General features: G+C 41.9%; 1 protein-coding gene and 38 non-coding genes across 39 annotated transcripts; 1 reads left to right on the top strand and 38 right to left on the bottom strand.

Annotated features, from left to right (window-relative positions):
• Nucleotides 1–1,626: 1,626 nt before the first annotated feature.
• Nucleotides 1,627–1,700, bottom strand: trnat-agu (transfer RNA threonine (anticodon AGU)). The gene has a single exon. It is a non-coding gene; the product is annotated as a tRNA-Thr (tRNA).
• A 274-nt stretch (nucleotides 1,701–1,974) lies between these two features.
• trnat-cgu (transfer RNA threonine (anticodon CGU)) lies at nucleotides 1,975–2,048 on the bottom strand. The gene has a single exon. It is a non-coding gene; the product is annotated as a tRNA-Thr (tRNA).
• A 131-nt stretch (nucleotides 2,049–2,179) lies between these two features.
• trnat-agu (transfer RNA threonine (anticodon AGU)) lies at nucleotides 2,180–2,253 on the bottom strand. The gene has a single exon. It is a non-coding gene; the product is annotated as a tRNA-Thr (tRNA).
• Nucleotides 2,254–2,341: 88 nt separating this feature from the next.
• Nucleotides 2,342–2,415, bottom strand: trnat-agu (transfer RNA threonine (anticodon AGU)). Its single transcript has one exon. It is a non-coding gene; the product is annotated as a tRNA-Thr (tRNA).
• Nucleotides 2,416–2,503: 88 nt separating this feature from the next.
• Nucleotides 2,504–2,577, bottom strand: trnat-agu (transfer RNA threonine (anticodon AGU)). The gene has a single exon. It is a non-coding gene; the product is annotated as a tRNA-Thr (tRNA).
• An 88-nt stretch (nucleotides 2,578–2,665) lies between these two features.
• trnat-ugu (transfer RNA threonine (anticodon UGU)) lies at nucleotides 2,666–2,739 on the bottom strand. Its single transcript has one exon. It is a non-coding gene; the product is annotated as a tRNA-Thr (tRNA).
• A 240-nt stretch (nucleotides 2,740–2,979) lies between these two features.
• Nucleotides 2,980–3,053, bottom strand: trnat-cgu (transfer RNA threonine (anticodon CGU)). The gene has a single exon. It is a non-coding gene; the product is annotated as a tRNA-Thr (tRNA).
• Nucleotides 3,054–3,183: 130 nt separating this feature from the next.
• On the bottom strand, nucleotides 3,184–3,257 carry trnat-agu (transfer RNA threonine (anticodon AGU)). The gene has a single exon. It is a non-coding gene; the product is annotated as a tRNA-Thr (tRNA).
• An 88-nt stretch (nucleotides 3,258–3,345) lies between these two features.
• Nucleotides 3,346–3,419, bottom strand: trnat-ugu (transfer RNA threonine (anticodon UGU)). Its single transcript has one exon. It is a non-coding gene; the product is annotated as a tRNA-Thr (tRNA).
• A 233-nt stretch (nucleotides 3,420–3,652) lies between these two features.
• Nucleotides 3,653–3,726, bottom strand: trnat-cgu (transfer RNA threonine (anticodon CGU)). Its single transcript has one exon. It is a non-coding gene; the product is annotated as a tRNA-Thr (tRNA).
• A 72-nt stretch (nucleotides 3,727–3,798) lies between these two features.
• trnat-agu (transfer RNA threonine (anticodon AGU)) lies at nucleotides 3,799–3,872 on the bottom strand. The gene has a single exon. It is a non-coding gene; the product is annotated as a tRNA-Thr (tRNA).
• Nucleotides 3,873–4,274: 402 nt separating this feature from the next.
• trnat-cgu (transfer RNA threonine (anticodon CGU)) lies at nucleotides 4,275–4,348 on the bottom strand. Its single transcript has one exon. It is a non-coding gene; the product is annotated as a tRNA-Thr (tRNA).
• A 130-nt stretch (nucleotides 4,349–4,478) lies between these two features.
• Nucleotides 4,479–4,552, bottom strand: trnat-agu (transfer RNA threonine (anticodon AGU)). The gene has a single exon. It is a non-coding gene; the product is annotated as a tRNA-Thr (tRNA).
• An 88-nt stretch (nucleotides 4,553–4,640) lies between these two features.
• On the bottom strand, nucleotides 4,641–4,714 carry trnat-ugu (transfer RNA threonine (anticodon UGU)). Its single transcript has one exon. It is a non-coding gene; the product is annotated as a tRNA-Thr (tRNA).
• Nucleotides 4,715–4,947: 233 nt separating this feature from the next.
• Nucleotides 4,948–5,021, bottom strand: trnat-cgu (transfer RNA threonine (anticodon CGU)). Its single transcript has one exon. It is a non-coding gene; the product is annotated as a tRNA-Thr (tRNA).
• A 72-nt stretch (nucleotides 5,022–5,093) lies between these two features.
• On the bottom strand, nucleotides 5,094–5,167 carry trnat-agu (transfer RNA threonine (anticodon AGU)). The gene has a single exon. It is a non-coding gene; the product is annotated as a tRNA-Thr (tRNA).
• Nucleotides 5,168–5,417: 250 nt separating this feature from the next.
• On the bottom strand, nucleotides 5,418–5,491 carry trnat-agu (transfer RNA threonine (anticodon AGU)). The gene has a single exon. It is a non-coding gene; the product is annotated as a tRNA-Thr (tRNA).
• A 230-nt stretch (nucleotides 5,492–5,721) lies between these two features.
• On the bottom strand, nucleotides 5,722–5,795 carry trnat-cgu (transfer RNA threonine (anticodon CGU)). The gene has a single exon. It is a non-coding gene; the product is annotated as a tRNA-Thr (tRNA).
• Nucleotides 5,796–5,873: 78 nt separating this feature from the next.
• On the top strand, nucleotides 5,874–10,922 carry LOC144409508 (uncharacterized). The gene is made up of 2 exons (XM_078104873.1): nucleotides 5,874–10,071; nucleotides 10,830–10,922. Exons 1-2 carry the CDS (start codon nucleotides 6,676–6,678, stop codon nucleotides 10,920–10,922), a joined length of 3,489 nt encoding a protein of 1,162 aa, XP_077960999.1. The 5' UTR covers nucleotides 5,874–6,675.
• Nucleotides 10,904–10,977, bottom strand: trnat-agu (transfer RNA threonine (anticodon AGU)). The gene has a single exon. It is a non-coding gene; the product is annotated as a tRNA-Thr (tRNA).
• An 88-nt stretch (nucleotides 10,978–11,065) lies between these two features.
• On the bottom strand, nucleotides 11,066–11,139 carry trnat-agu (transfer RNA threonine (anticodon AGU)). The gene has a single exon. It is a non-coding gene; the product is annotated as a tRNA-Thr (tRNA).
• A 392-nt stretch (nucleotides 11,140–11,531) lies between these two features.
• trnat-agu (transfer RNA threonine (anticodon AGU)) lies at nucleotides 11,532–11,605 on the bottom strand. The gene has a single exon. It is a non-coding gene; the product is annotated as a tRNA-Thr (tRNA).
• An 88-nt stretch (nucleotides 11,606–11,693) lies between these two features.
• Nucleotides 11,694–11,767, bottom strand: trnat-agu (transfer RNA threonine (anticodon AGU)). Its single transcript has one exon. It is a non-coding gene; the product is annotated as a tRNA-Thr (tRNA).
• Nucleotides 11,768–11,855: 88 nt separating this feature from the next.
• On the bottom strand, nucleotides 11,856–11,929 carry trnat-agu (transfer RNA threonine (anticodon AGU)). Its single transcript has one exon. It is a non-coding gene; the product is annotated as a tRNA-Thr (tRNA).
• A 233-nt stretch (nucleotides 11,930–12,162) lies between these two features.
• Nucleotides 12,163–12,236, bottom strand: trnat-cgu (transfer RNA threonine (anticodon CGU)). The gene has a single exon. It is a non-coding gene; the product is annotated as a tRNA-Thr (tRNA).
• A 131-nt stretch (nucleotides 12,237–12,367) lies between these two features.
• trnat-agu (transfer RNA threonine (anticodon AGU)) lies at nucleotides 12,368–12,441 on the bottom strand. The gene has a single exon. It is a non-coding gene; the product is annotated as a tRNA-Thr (tRNA).
• Nucleotides 12,442–12,529: 88 nt separating this feature from the next.
• trnat-ugu (transfer RNA threonine (anticodon UGU)) lies at nucleotides 12,530–12,603 on the bottom strand. Its single transcript has one exon. It is a non-coding gene; the product is annotated as a tRNA-Thr (tRNA).
• A 233-nt stretch (nucleotides 12,604–12,836) lies between these two features.
• On the bottom strand, nucleotides 12,837–12,910 carry trnat-cgu (transfer RNA threonine (anticodon CGU)). The gene has a single exon. It is a non-coding gene; the product is annotated as a tRNA-Thr (tRNA).
• Nucleotides 12,911–13,041: 131 nt separating this feature from the next.
• On the bottom strand, nucleotides 13,042–13,115 carry trnat-agu (transfer RNA threonine (anticodon AGU)). Its single transcript has one exon. It is a non-coding gene; the product is annotated as a tRNA-Thr (tRNA).
• A 405-nt stretch (nucleotides 13,116–13,520) lies between these two features.
• trnat-agu (transfer RNA threonine (anticodon AGU)) lies at nucleotides 13,521–13,594 on the bottom strand. The gene has a single exon. It is a non-coding gene; the product is annotated as a tRNA-Thr (tRNA).
• A 90-nt stretch (nucleotides 13,595–13,684) lies between these two features.
• Nucleotides 13,685–13,758, bottom strand: trnat-ugu (transfer RNA threonine (anticodon UGU)). The gene has a single exon. It is a non-coding gene; the product is annotated as a tRNA-Thr (tRNA).
• Nucleotides 13,759–13,991: 233 nt separating this feature from the next.
• Nucleotides 13,992–14,065, bottom strand: trnat-cgu (transfer RNA threonine (anticodon CGU)). The gene has a single exon. It is a non-coding gene; the product is annotated as a tRNA-Thr (tRNA).
• A 130-nt stretch (nucleotides 14,066–14,195) lies between these two features.
• Nucleotides 14,196–14,269, bottom strand: trnat-agu (transfer RNA threonine (anticodon AGU)). Its single transcript has one exon. It is a non-coding gene; the product is annotated as a tRNA-Thr (tRNA).
• An 88-nt stretch (nucleotides 14,270–14,357) lies between these two features.
• On the bottom strand, nucleotides 14,358–14,431 carry trnat-agu (transfer RNA threonine (anticodon AGU)). The gene has a single exon. It is a non-coding gene; the product is annotated as a tRNA-Thr (tRNA).
• An 88-nt stretch (nucleotides 14,432–14,519) lies between these two features.
• On the bottom strand, nucleotides 14,520–14,593 carry trnat-agu (transfer RNA threonine (anticodon AGU)). Its single transcript has one exon. It is a non-coding gene; the product is annotated as a tRNA-Thr (tRNA).
• An 89-nt stretch (nucleotides 14,594–14,682) lies between these two features.
• trnat-agu (transfer RNA threonine (anticodon AGU)) lies at nucleotides 14,683–14,756 on the bottom strand. Its single transcript has one exon. It is a non-coding gene; the product is annotated as a tRNA-Thr (tRNA).
• Nucleotides 14,757–14,844: 88 nt separating this feature from the next.
• trnat-ugu (transfer RNA threonine (anticodon UGU)) lies at nucleotides 14,845–14,918 on the bottom strand. The gene has a single exon. It is a non-coding gene; the product is annotated as a tRNA-Thr (tRNA).
• Nucleotides 14,919–15,393: 475 nt separating this feature from the next.
• Nucleotides 15,394–15,467, bottom strand: trnat-agu (transfer RNA threonine (anticodon AGU)). The gene has a single exon. It is a non-coding gene; the product is annotated as a tRNA-Thr (tRNA).
• Nucleotides 15,468–15,717: 250 nt separating this feature from the next.
• Nucleotides 15,718–15,791, bottom strand: trnat-cgu (transfer RNA threonine (anticodon CGU)). Its single transcript has one exon. It is a non-coding gene; the product is annotated as a tRNA-Thr (tRNA).
• Between the last annotated feature and the right edge of the window lie 110 nt (nucleotides 15,792–15,901).

Here is a 15,901-nt window from a genome sequence, read left to right on the forward strand (position 1 = left end):
GTCATCCGTACAGGGTAGCAACCGGCAGGATGTAGCGAGATGGGAACTAAGTCGACAGTAAAGTCATTAACAGAAGGCCATTCAGCGGAGAGAGTGTGATTTAAAGGCTTGAGCGAGGTGTAGAAATGAGCTCATGCTCTCAGTAAATCTTCTTGCTCTGCTGGGCTCACAGTGTAACACAGACACAAGCCTGTTTTCTTTTTCTCTGTGTACTGATTAAAAATAGCACGGAAATGATGTACTGCCACAAACTACCTTGAATCAAACACACACACACACACACACACACACACACACACACACACACACACACACACACACACACACACACACACCCTCTGTCCCATCCTCCTTTACTGTCAAAATTCACCTTTTAATATCTAAAAGGCAACTGCAAGTCCTTGTGACATAATACGGTAGATAGATAGATACTTTATTAATCCCCAAGGGGAAATTTGTGTGCAATAGCAGCAGTACAACAGAATGAAAAATGCACAATATATACACAGTACAGTACATTTTATTAATTAATTATAATAAATTGATGTAAACTTAAGCAAAATTCAAATTTTAGCAATCACTTAACCCCAGTGTTTTATTTCTTTTCCAAGTTAAAAATATTATTTAATTTACAACACTTTCACGCACTCCAAATAAGTAAAGGCCTTTAAGTAATAAGTAAAGGCCAAACAGGAGATGTATAAATATGCTAGACAAATGCAGTCCTGATAATCTTAGGATGCAGGGAATAGATGCAGACCCTTGTGGAATATTTCTCTCTGAAATACAACATCAGCCTGCTCTTAATTTATTCTTATAACACAACTAAATCATAAGCTGAAACATCATTATTTATTTTTTCCATTCAAAAGCTGAAGATGTTAAAAATATATATATTTTGTGTGTTTGGTTTGGTTGTGGGCTCCGGAGCACAACAACAGAATTTAGGAAAGGGCTTTTTCAATAGCCATAATTTGCTGTAATTATCATTTGACCTCTCAAAACAGCCAAAGTAAATCAGTATCTATCAGTGGATGTAAACTTTGGTTTTGTATATGCCTTTCATTCCTAAAAATCTTGAGTTTAGCTGTATTTCACCATGTTTTAATTCACAAAAGTAAAACATAATATCTAACAAAGTTGGAATTATAAAAAACTGAAGTCAAAAAACATTGTTAAAGGCACTGCTAGGATTTGAACCCAGGATCTCCTGTTTAGTAAACAAGCAGTTTGACCAGCTAAGCCACAGGTCCACTGTGTTAAATTTTTCTGTAAAAAGATTAAAGTTAATTTATTTTTACCGTTATGGAAATCTAAAAATGCTGTTAAACTTTTAAAGATGGGGTCGAGAATTAAATAGGATCTTTTGTTTTTTGAGACAGTCAGTCAAGCATCAAAACACATTGCCTTTGTTAGTAGACTTGTCCCTATGAAACTGGAATCTCGTTTGTAAACAAGGCATTATGAACACTAAATGAATATTATAGGGACGAAGGCGCTTGGATATGCCTTTTATTCCTAAAGATCTTGAGTTTAGCTGTATTTCACCAAGTTTTAATTCACAAAAGTAAAATGTAATATCTCACCAAGTTGGAATAATAAAAAAAGGAAGTCAAAACAGGTTAAAGGCACTGCTGGGATTTGAACCCAGGATCTCCTGTCTACTAGACAGGCACTTTTACCAACTAAGCCACAGCGCCTCTACTTAAAGCACCTAAACCAAAAACAAATTGAATACCTTTTCAAAAAAGTTTTAATCAGAAAAATGAAGGCAAGACACATTGTTAAAGGCACTGCTGGGATTTGTTAAACTTTTAAAGATTGGGTCGAGAATTAAATAGGATGTTTTGTTTTTTGAGACAGTCAGTCAAGCATCAAACCACATTGCCTTTGTTAGTAGACTCGTCCCTATGAAACTGGAATCTCGTTTGTAAACAAGGCATTATGAACACTAAATGCATATTACAGGGACGAAGGCCCTGCTGGGATTTGAACCCAGGGTCTCCTGTTTACGAAACAGGCGCTTTAACCAACTAAGCCACAGAGCCCTTGGATATGCCTTTTATTCCTAAAGATCTTGAGTTTAGCTGTATTTCACCAGGTTTTAATGCACAAAAGTAAAATGTAATATCTCAGCAAGTTGGAATAATAAAAAAAAGGAAGTCAAAACAGAGGTTAAAGGCACTGCTGGGATTTGAACCCAGGATCTCCTGTTTACTAGACAGGCACTTTGACCAACTAAGCCACAGCGCCTCTACTTAAAGCACCTAAACCAAAAACGAATTGAATACCTTTTCAAAAAAGTTTTAATCAAAAAAATGAACACAAGACACATTGTTAAAGGCACTGCTGGGATTTGAACCCAGGATCTCCTGTTTACTAGACAGGCACTTTGACCAACTAAGCCACAGCGCCTCTACTTGAACCACCTAAACCAAAAACAAATTGAATACCTTTTCAAAAAAGTTTTAATCAGAAAAATGAAGGCAAGACACATTGTTAAAGGCACTGCTGGGATTTGAACCCAGGATCTCCTGTTTACTAGACAGGCACTTTGACCATCTAAGCCACAGCGCCTCTACTTGAAGCTGTTAAACCCAAAACGAATTGAACTTCTTTTCAAAAAAGTTTTAATTATGAAAATGAAGTGAAAACACTGGGTTAAAGGCACTGCTGGGATTAGAACCCAGGATCTCCTGTTTACAAGACAGGCACTTTGACCAGCTAAGCCACAGCGCCACTGTTTTAAGTTTTTCCGGAAAAAGATTCAATTTAATTCATTTTTACCATTTTGGAAATCTAAAAATGCTGTTAAACTTTTAAAGATTGGGTCGAGAATTAAATAGGATGTTTTGTTTTTTGAGACAGTCAGTCAAGCATCAAACCACATTGCCTTTGTTAGTACCCTCGTCCCTATGAAACTGGAATCTCGTTTGTAAACAAGGCATTATGGACACTAAATGAATATTATAGGAACGAAAGCCCTGCTGGGATTTGAACCCAGGGTCTCCTGTTTACGAAACAGGGGCTTTAACCAACTAAGCCACAGAGCCCTTGGATATGCCTTTTATTCCTAAAGATCTTGAGTTTAGCTGTATTTCACCAGGTTTTAATGCACAAAAGTAAAATGTAATATCTCACCAAGTTGGAATAATAAACAAAGGAAGTCAAAACAGAGGTTAAAGGCACTGCTGGGATTTGAACCTAGGATCTCCTGTTTACTAGACAGGCACTTTGACCATCTAAGCCACAGCGCCTCTACTTCAAGCTGTTAAACCCAAAACGAGTTGAACTTCTTTTCAAAAAAGTTTTAATTATGAAAATGAAGTAAAAACACTGGGTTAAAGGCACTGCTGGGATTTGAAACCAGGATCTCCTGTTTACAAGACAGGCACTTTGACCAGCTAAGCCACAGCGCCACTGTTTTAAGTTTTTCCTGAAAACGATTAAATTTAATTCATTTTTACCATGTTGGAAATCTAAAAATGCTGTTAAACTTTTAAAGATGGGGTCGAGAATTAAACAGGATCTTTTGAGACAGTCAGTCAAGCATCAAACCACATTTCCTTTGTTAGTACCCTCGTCCCTATGAAACTCGAATCTCGTTCGTAAACAAGGCATTATGGACACTAAATGAATATTATAGGAACGAAGGCCCTGCTGGGATTTGAACCCAGGGTCTCCTGTTTACGAAACAGGCGCTTTAACCAACTAAGCCACAGAGCCCTTGTAGTAAAGTAAAATCTAATATCTCACCAAGTTGGAATTATAAAAAAACGAAATCAAAACACAGGCTAAAGGGACTGCTGGGTTTTGAACCCAGGATCTCCTGTTTACTAGACAGGCACTTTGACCAACTAAGCCACAGCGCCTCTACTTAAACCACCTATAGCAAAAACAAATTGAATACCTTTTCAAAAAAGTTTTAATCAGAAAACTGAAGGCAAGACACATTGTTAAAGGCACTGCTGGGATTTATACCCAGGATCTCCTTTTTACTAGACAGGCACTTTGACCAGCTAAGCCACAGCGCCACTGTTTTAAGTTTTTCCGGAAAAAGATTCAATTTAATTCATTTTTACCATTTTGGAAATCTAAAAATGCTGTTAAACTTTTAAAGATTGGGTCGAGAATTAAATAGGATGTTTTGTTTTTTGAGACAGTCAGTCAAGCATCAAACCACATTGCCTTTGTTAGTACCCTCGTCCCTATGAAACTGGAATCTCGTTTGTAAACAAGGCATTATGGACACTAAATGAATATTATAGGAACGAAGGCCCTGCTGGGATTTGAACCCAGGGTCTCCTGTTTACGAAACAGGGGCTTTAACCAACTAAGCCACAGAGCCCTTGGATATGCCTTTTATTCCTAAAGATCTTGAGTTTAGCTGTATTTCACCAGGTTTTACTGCACAAAAGTAAAATGTAATATCTCACCAAGTTGGAATAATAAACAAAGGAAGTCAAAACAGAGGTTAAAGGCACTGCTGGGATTTGAACCTAGGATCTCCTGTTTACTAGACAGGCACTTTGACCATCTAAGCCACAGCGCCTCTACTTCAAGCTGTTAAACCCAAAACGAGTTGAACTTCTTTTCAAAAAAGTTTTAATTATGAAAATGAAGTGAAAACACTGGGTTAAAGGCACTGCTGGGATTTGAAACCAGGATCTCCTGTTTACAAGACAGGCACTTTGACCAGCTAAGCCACAGCGCCACTGTTTTAAGTTTTTCCTGAAAAGGATTAAATTTAATTTATTTTTACCATGTTGGAAATCTAAAAATGCTGTTAAACTTTTAAAGATGGGGTCGAGAATTAAACAGGATCTTTTGAGACAGTCAGTCAAGCATCAAACCACATTTCCTTTGTTAGTACCCTCGTCCCTATGAAACTCGAATCTCGTTTGTAAACAAGGCATTATGGACACTAAATGAATATTATAGGAACTAAGGCCCTGCTGGGATTTGAACCCAGGGTCTCCTGTTTACGAAACAGGCGCTTTAACCAACTAAGCCACAGAGCCCTTGTAGTAAAGTAAAATCTAATATCTCACCAAGTTGGAATTATAAAAAAACGAAATCAAAACACAGGCTAAAGGGACTGCTGGGTTTTGAACCCAGGATCTCCTGTTTACTAGACAGGCACTTTGACCAACTAAGCCACAGCGCCTCTACTTAAAGCACCTAAAGCAAAAACAAATTGAATACCTTTTCAAAAAAGTTTTAATCAGAAAACTGAAGGCAAGACACATTGTTAAAGGCACTGCTGGGATTTATACCCAGGATCTCCTTTTTACTAGACAGGCACTTTGACCAACTAAGCCACAGCGCCTCTACTTGAAGCTGTTAAACCCAAAACGAGTTGAACTTCTTTTCAAAAAAGTTTTATTTATGAAAAAGAAGTCAAAACCCTGGGTTAAAGGCACTGCTCGGATTTGAACCCAGGATCTCCTGTTTACTAGACAGGCACTTTGACCAGCTAAGCCACAGCGCCACTGTTTTAAGTTTTTCCTCAAAACGATTAAATTTAATTCATTTTTACCATGTTGGAAATCTAAAAATGCTGTTAAACTTTTAAAGATGGGGTCGAGAATTAAACATATTTTGAGACAGTCAGTCAAGCATCAAACCACATTGCCTTTGTTAGTAGACCCGTCCCTATGAAACTGGAATCTCGTTTGTAAACAAGTCATTATGAACACTAAATGAATATTATAGGGACGAAGGCGCTGCTGGGATTTGAACCCAGGGTCTCCTGTTTACGAAACAGGCACTTTGACCAACTAAGCCACAGCGCCTCTACTTGAAGCATTTAAACCAAAAAACGAGTTGAACTTCTTTTCAAAAAAGTTTTAATCATAAAAATGAAGGCAACTGTTACGGCTGTCACCGTGGTCTGTATTTCTTTCCTGTCTGTACCAAGTAGGCTGTGCGGCCCTGTGGACTGAAGCCCCGCCTACTTCCTGGTTTCGGTGGAGCACCACAGGTTCACTCCAGCTCCACCCATTGGTCCACCCTGTCCCAGCGCGCCCAATGGCAGGTCACCATCGCAGCCTTACCTCCAGCACTTAAGGAGAGCCCACCAGTGGCTCGAGGCAGCTTGTCTTGGCCAGTGGACTTGTGTGCCTGCTGTGTTTGTAATTGAGTGCACCCGGGTAGAGTACTGTGCTTTGGGTCTGTGTGTCTTTGCCAGCACGGAGCTGACAAAAGGGGGTGAGTTAGGGCCAGAGTCTACACTGATTTCACCACACGTAGTTCTTTGTTTGTTAGCGTCATAGGTGTAGTGGGTGCTGTGCTCTTTGTGTTTTTTTCTGGTACGCGCCTACTGTTTGTTTTAACGTATGTTCAGGCTTAGTCCTCCTTTTGGGGATCTCTTTTATTTTACTTAGTTTGTCTTTCACAGCACCCTCATCCACCCTCCTTTTGTTTGTTGTCACGTGCCTGTTTACCTCTGGTTGCAAATAAATCCTACCCTTTTACAACTGACCAGGTTCTGCCTATATGTTTATGGTCCCCGCACCCCTAGACCATCCAGGGGGTCGTAACATATATGGGGGCTCGTCCGGGATCCCTTTCTAGAGGAATCCCAATTGGCAGAGATTGGTCGCGTAGTCGATTTGTGTGACTAGGCGGAGCGGAGTACTGTAACGAGGTGCAGCTTGCCTGAGTGAGGGACTCATGGCCGCTGCCCGGTTTGACCTTGAAGCTTTCCTAAGCCAGCCCTCAGTGGAGCAGTTGGATGTGTGTCGGAAAGATGATTTGCTTCAGTTAGCAGCCCACTTTGGCATCTCGGTTCCCAAAACTATCCTTAAAAGGGTGTTGAAACCTATGCTATCGTTAGCATTAGTCGAGAGGGGGATAATTGTAGTGCCAGAGCTGCCAGAGAAAGAGCTCATGTTCCCGGGTGCTGGTTCAGCTGCCAAAGGGGAGGTCACGCCTACCCCTGACCTTGCTACAGATGTATCTGATACCGACAGAGCAGGTGAGAGGCCTGCGACTCCTCTCACCCTGCCCAGGTTTGATCCTTCCTCTGTCAGCAGTGCTCACTCGCTAGGAGGAGCGCGGCTAAAGGTTCGCCTTGCCCGCCTCCAGTATGACGCACAAGACAGGGAACGCCAGATGCGTTTCCAACTCGAAGTACGCCGAATGGAGATTGAGGCTGACCAGGCAGTGCGACTGCGGACGCTAGAGCTCGAGAGCGCCAACGCAGCCATGGCTGGTGGGGCCGTGGGTTCTGCTGGTACAGTTTCTCTCCCCCACTCATCCAAATTGGACTCGGTAAGTCCAGGATTTGATGTTAGCAAAAATATTGCTTTAGTACCTTTCTTCCGAGAAGCTGAAGTGGACTCGTACTTTCAAGTTTTTGAGCGAATAGCCTTGGCATTAAAATGGCCGCCTGAGGTCTGGTCTTTATTGTTGCAGTGCAAGCTACAAGGCAAAGCACAGGAGGCTATCGCTTCCCTTTCTGTAGAGGATAGTACAGACTATGAGACAGTTAAATCCGCAATCTTGCGAATTTATGAGCTTGTGCCCGAAGCTTACCGACAAAAGTTCCGGTCACATAAGAAACCAGCAGCGCAAAGTTACACAGAGTTTGCCCGAGAGAAAACTATACTCTTTGACCGGTGGCTTGCGTCATCTAGTGTAGCTGGGTTCAGTGCACTTAGGGAACTCTGCTTAGTAGAGGAGCTTAAACGCTGTCTACCAGAACGCATAGTGATGTACTTAAATGAACAAAAAGTGTTAACGTTATCTGCTGCAGCTACGTTAGCGGATGAGTACATGCTAATTCACAAACCAGCCTTTTCTCAAGTTGTAGACAATGCCCGCCGCGGAAATCTAAACCAGTCTACTCCTCCTAGGCACCCCAGTGTGAAGGAAGAAGAGCGCCGTTGTTTTTATTGTCATAAGAGTGGACATGTTATTGCTGATTGTATGACTTTGAAACGCAAAGACCAGCTGTCATCGCGTGTGCATCAGCCCAAAGGTGTCGGGTTAATTAACGATTTGCGAAGCCCTAAACTAAACTGTGACAACCAAAGTGAGGTTGATGCCTGTTTTCGCCCATTTGTACTCGAAGCCCTTATTTCACTGACAGGATTGCCAGCAGATCAGCAGTCTGGTAAAGTGCTACGAGACACTGCCTGTTCTCAATCAGTGGTGTTGGCTTCTGCGTTACCCTTTTCAGCTGAATCCGCTTGTGGATTCGCGTCCGTCTTAAGGGGCATTGAAATGGGATATGTGCCTCGGCCCCTGCATAAGGTACACATCCAGTCTGATCTCGTCAGTGGGTTTTTTCCAGTAGCAGTGTGTGATGAACTTCCCATACAGGGTATTGTGCTGCTCCTAGGAAATGACATAGCCGGGGGTAAAGTTACTCCAACTTTGGAAGTGTGCGATGTACCAAGGGTTCCTGGCTGCAGCACAGAGTTACCCAAAGTATTTCCGGCTTGTGTCGTCACTCGTGCGCAGGCACGCCAGTTGGCGTTCGAGTCGGATATTTCGCTAGCTGATACAGTGTTTTGTGAGCCTTTTCAGACCGCTGATCCAACTCCAGTGAAGGAGCCAGCGTTGGTGGAGTGCGAAACCGAAACGTCCCCTTCCTCCCCACCACTGCCAGCTACAAGAGAACGCTTGGCTGTGGCTCAGAGAGAGGATCCAACCTTACGGGCCTGCTTCAGGAATGTGGTGAGTGACAGCAACACAGCAAGTGGTGAAAAAGTAGCGTTTTACCTAGAAAATGGTGTGTTAATGCGGAGATGGTCTTCAGGGGTACCTCCTGATGCAGATTGGCAAAGAGGGCATCAGATTGTAGTGCCTTCAGTTTACAGACAGCATGTCTTATCGGTCGCCCATGAAAGTAAATGGTCGGCCCACTTAGGAGTCACTAAGACTTACCAGTCAGTGTTGCGACATTTCTTCTGGCCTGGGTTGAAGACCGATACAGCTACGTTTTGCCGTAGTTGTCATGTATGTCAGATGACCGGGAAGCCTAACCAAAAAGTTTCCCCTGTCCCTCTACATTCCATACCTGTGATTGAAGCACCTTTTGGCAGAGTGATTATCGACTGTGTAGGTCCTTTGCCACGCACTAAGAACGGCAACCAATACCTGTTCACGATGATGTGTGCCGCTACTCGCTTCCCTGAGGCTGTCCCACTCCGTAACATCACTGCAAAGAGCATAGTTAGGGCGCTAACTAAATTCTTTTCCACTTTCGGTTTACCCCGTGTAGTACAGTCGGACCAAGGCTCTAATTTCCAGTCCAGGCTGTTTAAACAGATACTAGGGACGCTCAATGTACGCCATGTTGTTTCGTCTGCATACCATCCTGAGTCACAGGGTGCGCTAGAACGGTGGCACCAGACGTTAAAGTCTATGCTTAAGAAACATTGCCATGACAATGGCACTGACTGGGACGAGAGCACTCCGTTCGTTTTGTTCGCTGCTCGCGACGCTGTACAGGAATCACTAGGATTCAGCCCTGCCCAGCTGGTGTTTGGACATACTCTCCGTGGTCCTCTGCACACACTGCATGACCAGTTTCTGTCGTTGCAAGCCGTTCCTGCACAAAACGTGCTAGATTATGTTAGTCAGTTCCGTGAGCGACTGTACAGAGCTAATGCCCTCGCTAAGCACATGTTGACTGCCGCACAAACCGCTATGAAACGGAATTACGACCGTTCCGCTGTGGAACGTACCTTCAGTGTTGGAGACAAGGTCTTGGCACTACTGCCAGTACCAGGTACCACGTTGTCCGCCAAGTTTTCAGGGCCATATGAGGTTCACGAAAGGCTCAGTGACACTGACTATGTGCTAAGCACCCCTGATCGGCGTAGGAAAACACGTGTGTGCCACATCAACATGCTAAAACTTTATCATGCCAGGAATAAGGGCCCAGACTCCGAGGTTACTGCTAGGGGGTGCAGACCGCACTCCGTAATTGGGAAACCTCAGCTTGGAGTGGTAGCTCTAACTGTGTCTGACCCTATGCCTTTACCAGACGTCGACGATGTACGGCCGCGTTGTCCCGTCTATTCAGGTTCCCGTCTCACTAACTCTGAGGCGATTGAGGCATTACCTACTTGCTTACCACATCTGTCCCATGCCCAAAGGCAGGACGTGATCGAGTTAATTACGCAGTTTCCAAGCTTGTTCAGTGACGTGCCAGGCAGAACTAACGTAGTAAAACATGATGTTGAACTAACAAACCCACGTCCCATTAAGCAGCATCCGTACCGTGCTAATGTAATGAGGCGTGAAGTAATGAAAGGTGAGGTAGAGTACCTCCTTCAGCATGGCCTTGCCAAGCCTAGTTCCAGTCCATGGAGTTCTCCATGTCTTGTGGAAAAGAAGTCTGATGGTTCACCGAGATTTATCACGGACTTTAGAAAAGTTAATGCAGTCACTGTGCGTGATTCGTATCCCTTGCCGCGGATGGAAGATTGCGTTGATGCCCTCGGTACAGCCGTGTTTGTGAGCAAACTAGATCTCTTAAAAGGATACTGGCAAGTCCCTCTTACTGAGCGTGCATCTGAGATCTCAGCCTTTGTGACTCCAGATGACTTTTTACAGTACACTGTGATGGCCTTTGGGATGTGCAACGCTCCCGCTACCTTCCAGAGATTAATAAACACTGTGCTAGCCGGTGTTAAAAACTGTAATGCCTATATGGATGATCTCATTATCTACTCCAATACCTGGGAGAGTCACATACTCCACCCTCCTTTTGTTTGTTGTCACGTGCCTGTTTACCTCTGGTTGCAAATAAATCCTACCCTTTTACAACTGACCAGGTTCTGCCTATATGTTTATGGTCCCCGCACCCCTAGACCATCCAGGAGGTCGTAACATATATGGGGGCTCGTCCGGGATTTGGACCCGGGACCTCTCGCATGTTGTTTAATGGCACTGCTGGGATTTGAACCCAGGATCTCCTGTTTACTAGACAGGCACTTTGACCATCTAAGCCACAGCGCCGCTACTTGAAGCTGTTAAACCCAAAACGAGTTGAACTTCTTTTCAAAAAAGTTTTATTCATGAAAATGAAGTCAAAACCCTGGGTTAAAGGCACTGCTGGGATTTGAACCCAGGATCTCCTGTTTACTAGACAGGCACTTTGACCAGCTAAGCCACAGCGCCACTGTTTTAAGTTTTTCCTGAAAACGATTAAATTTAATTCATTTTTACCATGTTGGAAATCTAAAAATGCTGTTAAACTTTTAAAGATGGGGTCGAGAATTAAACATATTTTGAGACAGTCAGTCAAGCATCAAACCACATTGCCTTTGTTAGTAGACCCGTCCCTATGAAACTGGAATCTCGTTTGAAAACAAGGCATTATGAACACTAAATGAATATTATAGGGACGAAGGCGCTGCTGGGATTTGAACCCAGGTTCTCCGGTTTACGAAACAGGCACTTTGACCAAGCAAGCCACAGCGCCTCTACTTGAAGCACCTAAACCAAAAACAAATTGAATACCTTTTCAAAAAAGTTTTAATCAGAAAAATGAAGGCAAGACACATTGTTAAAGGCACTGCTGGGATTTGAACCCAGGATCTCCTGTTTACTAGACAGGCACTTTGACCAACTAAGCCACAGCGCCTCTACTTGAAGCACCTAAACAAAAAACGAATTGAATACCTTTTCAAAAAAGTTTTAATCAGAAAAATGAAGACAAGACACATTGTTAAAGGCACTGCTGGGATTTGAACCCAGGATCTCCTGTTTACGAAACAGGCACTTTGACCATCTAAGCCACAGCGCCTCTACTTGAAGCGCTTAAACCAAAAACGAGTTGAACTTCTTTTCAAAAAAGTTTTAATTATGAAAATGAAGTGAAAACACTGGGTTAAAGGCACTGCTGGGATTTGAACCCAGGATCTCCTGTTTACAAGACAGGCACTTTGACCAGCTAAGCCACAGCGCCACTGTTTTAAGTTTTTCCTGAAAACGATTAAATTTAATTCATTTTTACCATGTTGGAACTCTAAAAATGCTGTTAAACTTTTAAAGATGGGGTCGAGAATTAAACAGGATCTTTTGAGACAGTCAGTCAAGCATCAGACCACATTGCCTTTGTTAGTAGACTCGTCCCTATGAAACTGGAATCTCGTTTGTAAACAAGGCATTATGAACACTAAATGAATATTATAGCGACGAAGGCCCTGCTGGGATTTGAACCCAGGGTCTCCTGTTTACGAAACAGGGGCTTTAACCAACTAAGCAACAGAGCCCTTGGATATGCCTTTTTTTCCTAAAGATCTTGAGTTTAGCTGTATTTCACCAGGTTTTAATGCACAAAAGTAAAATGTAATATCTCAGCAAGTTGGAATAATAAAAAAAAGGAAGTCAAAACAGAGGTTAAAGGCACTGCTGGGATTTGAACCCAGGATCTCCTGTTTACTAGACAGGCACTTTGACCAACTAATCCACAGAGCCTCTACTTGAAGCGTTTAAACCAAAAACGAGTTGAACTTATTTTCAAAAAAGTTTTAATTATGAAAATGAAGTCAAAACACTGGGTTAAAGGCACTGCTGGGATTTGAACCCAGGATCTCCTGTTTACAAGACAGGCACTTTGACCAGCTAAGCCACAGCGCCACTGTTTTAAGTTTTTCCTGAAAACGATTAAATTTAATTCATTTTTACCATGTTGGAACTCTAAAAATGCTGTTAAACTTTTAAAGATGGGGTCGAGAATTAAACAGGATCTTTTGAGACAGTCAGTCAAGCATCAGACCACATTGCCTTTGTTAGTAGACTCGTCCCTATGAAACTGGAATCTCGTTTGTAAACAAGGCATTATGAACACTAAATGAATATTATAGCGACGAAGGCCCTGCTGGGATTTGAACCCAGGGTCTCCTGTTTACGAAACAGGGGCTTTAACCAACTAAGCAACAGAGCCCTTGGATATGCCTTTTTTTCCTAAAGATCTTGAGTTTAGCTGTATTTCACCAGGTTTTAATGCACAAAAGTAAAATGTAATATCTCAGCAAGTTGGAATAATAAAAAAAAGGAAGTCAAAACAGAGGTTAAAGGCACTGCTGGGATTTGAACCCAGGATCTCCTGTTTACTAGACAGGCACTTTGACCAACTAATCCACAGAGCCTCTACTTGAAGCGTTTAAACCAAAAACGAGTTGAACTTATTTTCAAAAAAGTTTTAATTATGAAAATGAAGTCAAAACACTGGGTTAAAGGCACTGCTGGGATTTGAACACAGGATCTCCTGTTTACTCGACAGGCACTTTGACCAACTAAGCCACAGCGCCTCTACTTGAAGCGTTTAAACCAAAAAAGAGTTGAACTTCTCTTCAAAAAAGTTTTAATTATGAAAATGAAGTCCAAACACTGGGTTAAAGGCACTGCTGGGATTTGAACCTAGGAATTCCTAGACAGGCACTTTGACCAACTAAGCCACAGAGCCTCTACTTGAAGCGCTTAAACCAAAAACAAGTTGAACTTCTTTTCAAAAAAGTTTTAATTATGAAAATGAAGTGAAAACACTGGGTTAAAGGCACTGCTGGGATTTGAACCCAGGATCTCCTGTTTACTAGACAGGCACTTTGACCATCTAAGCCACAGCGCCTCTACTTGAAGCTGTTAAACCCAAAACGAGTTGAACTTCTTTTCAAAAAAGTTTTAATTATGAAAATGAAGTGAAAACACTGGGTTATAAAGGCACTGCTGGGATTTGAACCCAGGATCTCCTGTTTACAAGACAGGCACTTTGACCAGCTAAGCCACAGCACCACTGTTTTAAGTTTTTCCTGAAAACGATTAAATTTAATTCATTTTTACCATGTTGGAAATCTAAAAATGCTGTTAAACTTTTAAAGATGGGGTCAAGAATTAAACAGGATCTTTTGAGACAGTCAGTCAAGCATCCAACCACATTTCCTTTGTTAGTACCCTCGTCCCTATGAAACTGGAATCTCGTTTGTAAACAAGGCATTATGGACACTAAATGAATATTATAGCGACGAAGGCCCTGCTGGGATTTGAACCCAGGGTCTCCTGTTTACGAAACAGGCGCTTTAACCAACTAAGTCAGAGAGCCCTTGGATATGCCTTTTATTCCTAAAGATCTTGAGTTTAGCTGTATTTCACCAGGTTCTAATGCACAAAAGTAAAATGTAATATCTCACCAAGTTGGAATAATAAAAAAAGGAAGTCAAAACAGAGGTTAAAGGCACTGCTGGGATTTGAACCCAGGATCTCCTGTTTACTAGACAGGCACTTTGACCAACTAAGCCACAGCGCCTCTACTTGAAGCACCTAAACAAAAAACGAATTGAATACCTTTTCAAAAAAGTTTTAATCAGAAAAATGAAGACAAGACACATTTTTAAAGGCACTGCTGGGATTTGAACCCAGGATCTCCTGTTTACTAGACAGGCACTTTGACCAACTAAGCCACAGCACCTCTACTTGAAGCGCTTAAACCAAAAACGAGTTGAACTTCTTTTCAAAAAAGTTTTAATTATGAAAATGAAGTCAAAACACTGGGTTAAAGGCACTGCTGGGATTTGAACCCAGGATCCCCTGTTTACTAGACAGGCACTTTGACCAACTAAGCCACAGCACCTCTACTTGAAGCACCTAAACGAAAAACGAATTGAATACCTTTTCAAAAAATGTTTTAAATAGAAAAATGAAGACAAGTCACATTTTTAAAGGCACTGCTGGGATTTGAACCCAGGATCTCCTGTTTACTAGACAGGCACTTTGACCATCTAAGCCACAGCGCCTCTACTTGAAGCGCTTAAACCAAAAACGAGTTGAACTTCTTTTCAAAAAAGTTTTAATTATGAAAATGAAGTGAAAACACTGCGTTAAAGGCACTGCTGGGATTTGAACCCAGGATCTCCTGTTTACAAGACAGGCACTTTGACCAGCTAAGCCACAGCGCCACTGTTTTAAGTTTTTCCTGAAAACGATTAAATTTAATTCATTTTTACCATGTTGGGAATCTAAAAATGCTGTTAAACTTTTAAAGATGGGGTCGAGAATTAAACAGGATCTTTTGAGACAGTCAGTCAAGCATCAAACCACATTGCCTTTGTTAGTAGACTCGTCCCTATGAAACTGGAATCTCGTTTGAAACAAGGCATTATGAACACTAAATGAATATTATAGCGACGAAGGCCCTTCTTAAGAAGTACGAGTTGAACTTCTTTTCAAAAAAGTTTTAATTATGAAAATGAAGACAAGACACATTTTTAAAGGCACTGCTGGGATTTGAACCCAGGATCTCCTATTTTCTAGACAGGCACTTTGACCATCTAAGCCACAGCGCCTCTACTTGAAGCTGTTAAACCAAAAACGAGTTGAACTTCTTTTCAAAAAAGTTTTAAATATGAAAATGAAGTGAAAATACTGGGTTAAAGGCACTGCTGGGATTTGAACCCAGGATCTCCTGTTTACTAGACAGGCACTTTGACCAACTAAGCCACAGCGCCTCTACTTGAAGCACCCAAACAAAAAACGAATTGAATACCTTTTCAAAAAAGTTTTAATCAGAAAAATGAAGACAAGACACATTTTTAAAGGCACTGCTGGGATTTGAACCCGGGATCTCCTGTTTACTAGACAGGCACTTTGACCATGTAAGCCACAGCGCCTCTACTTGAAGTTGTTAAACCCAAAACGAGTTGAACTTCTTTTCAAAAAAGTTTTAATTATGAAAATGAAGTGAAAACACTGGGTTAAAGGCACTGCTGGGATTTGAACCCAGGGTCTCCTGTTTACGAAACAGGCGCTTTAACCAACTAAGCCACAGAGCCCTTGGATATGCCTTTTATTCCTAAAGATCTTGAGTTTAGCTGTATTTCAACAGGTTTTAATGCACAAAAGTAAAATGTAATATCTCACCAAGTTGGAATAATAAAAAAAG

This window comes from Gasterosteus aculeatus, chromosome 6 (genome assembly GCF_964276395.1).
Source record: "Gasterosteus aculeatus chromosome 6, fGasAcu3.hap1.1, whole genome shotgun sequence".
Lineage (NCBI taxonomy): Eukaryota > Metazoa > Chordata > Actinopteri > Perciformes > Gasterosteidae > Gasterosteus > Gasterosteus aculeatus.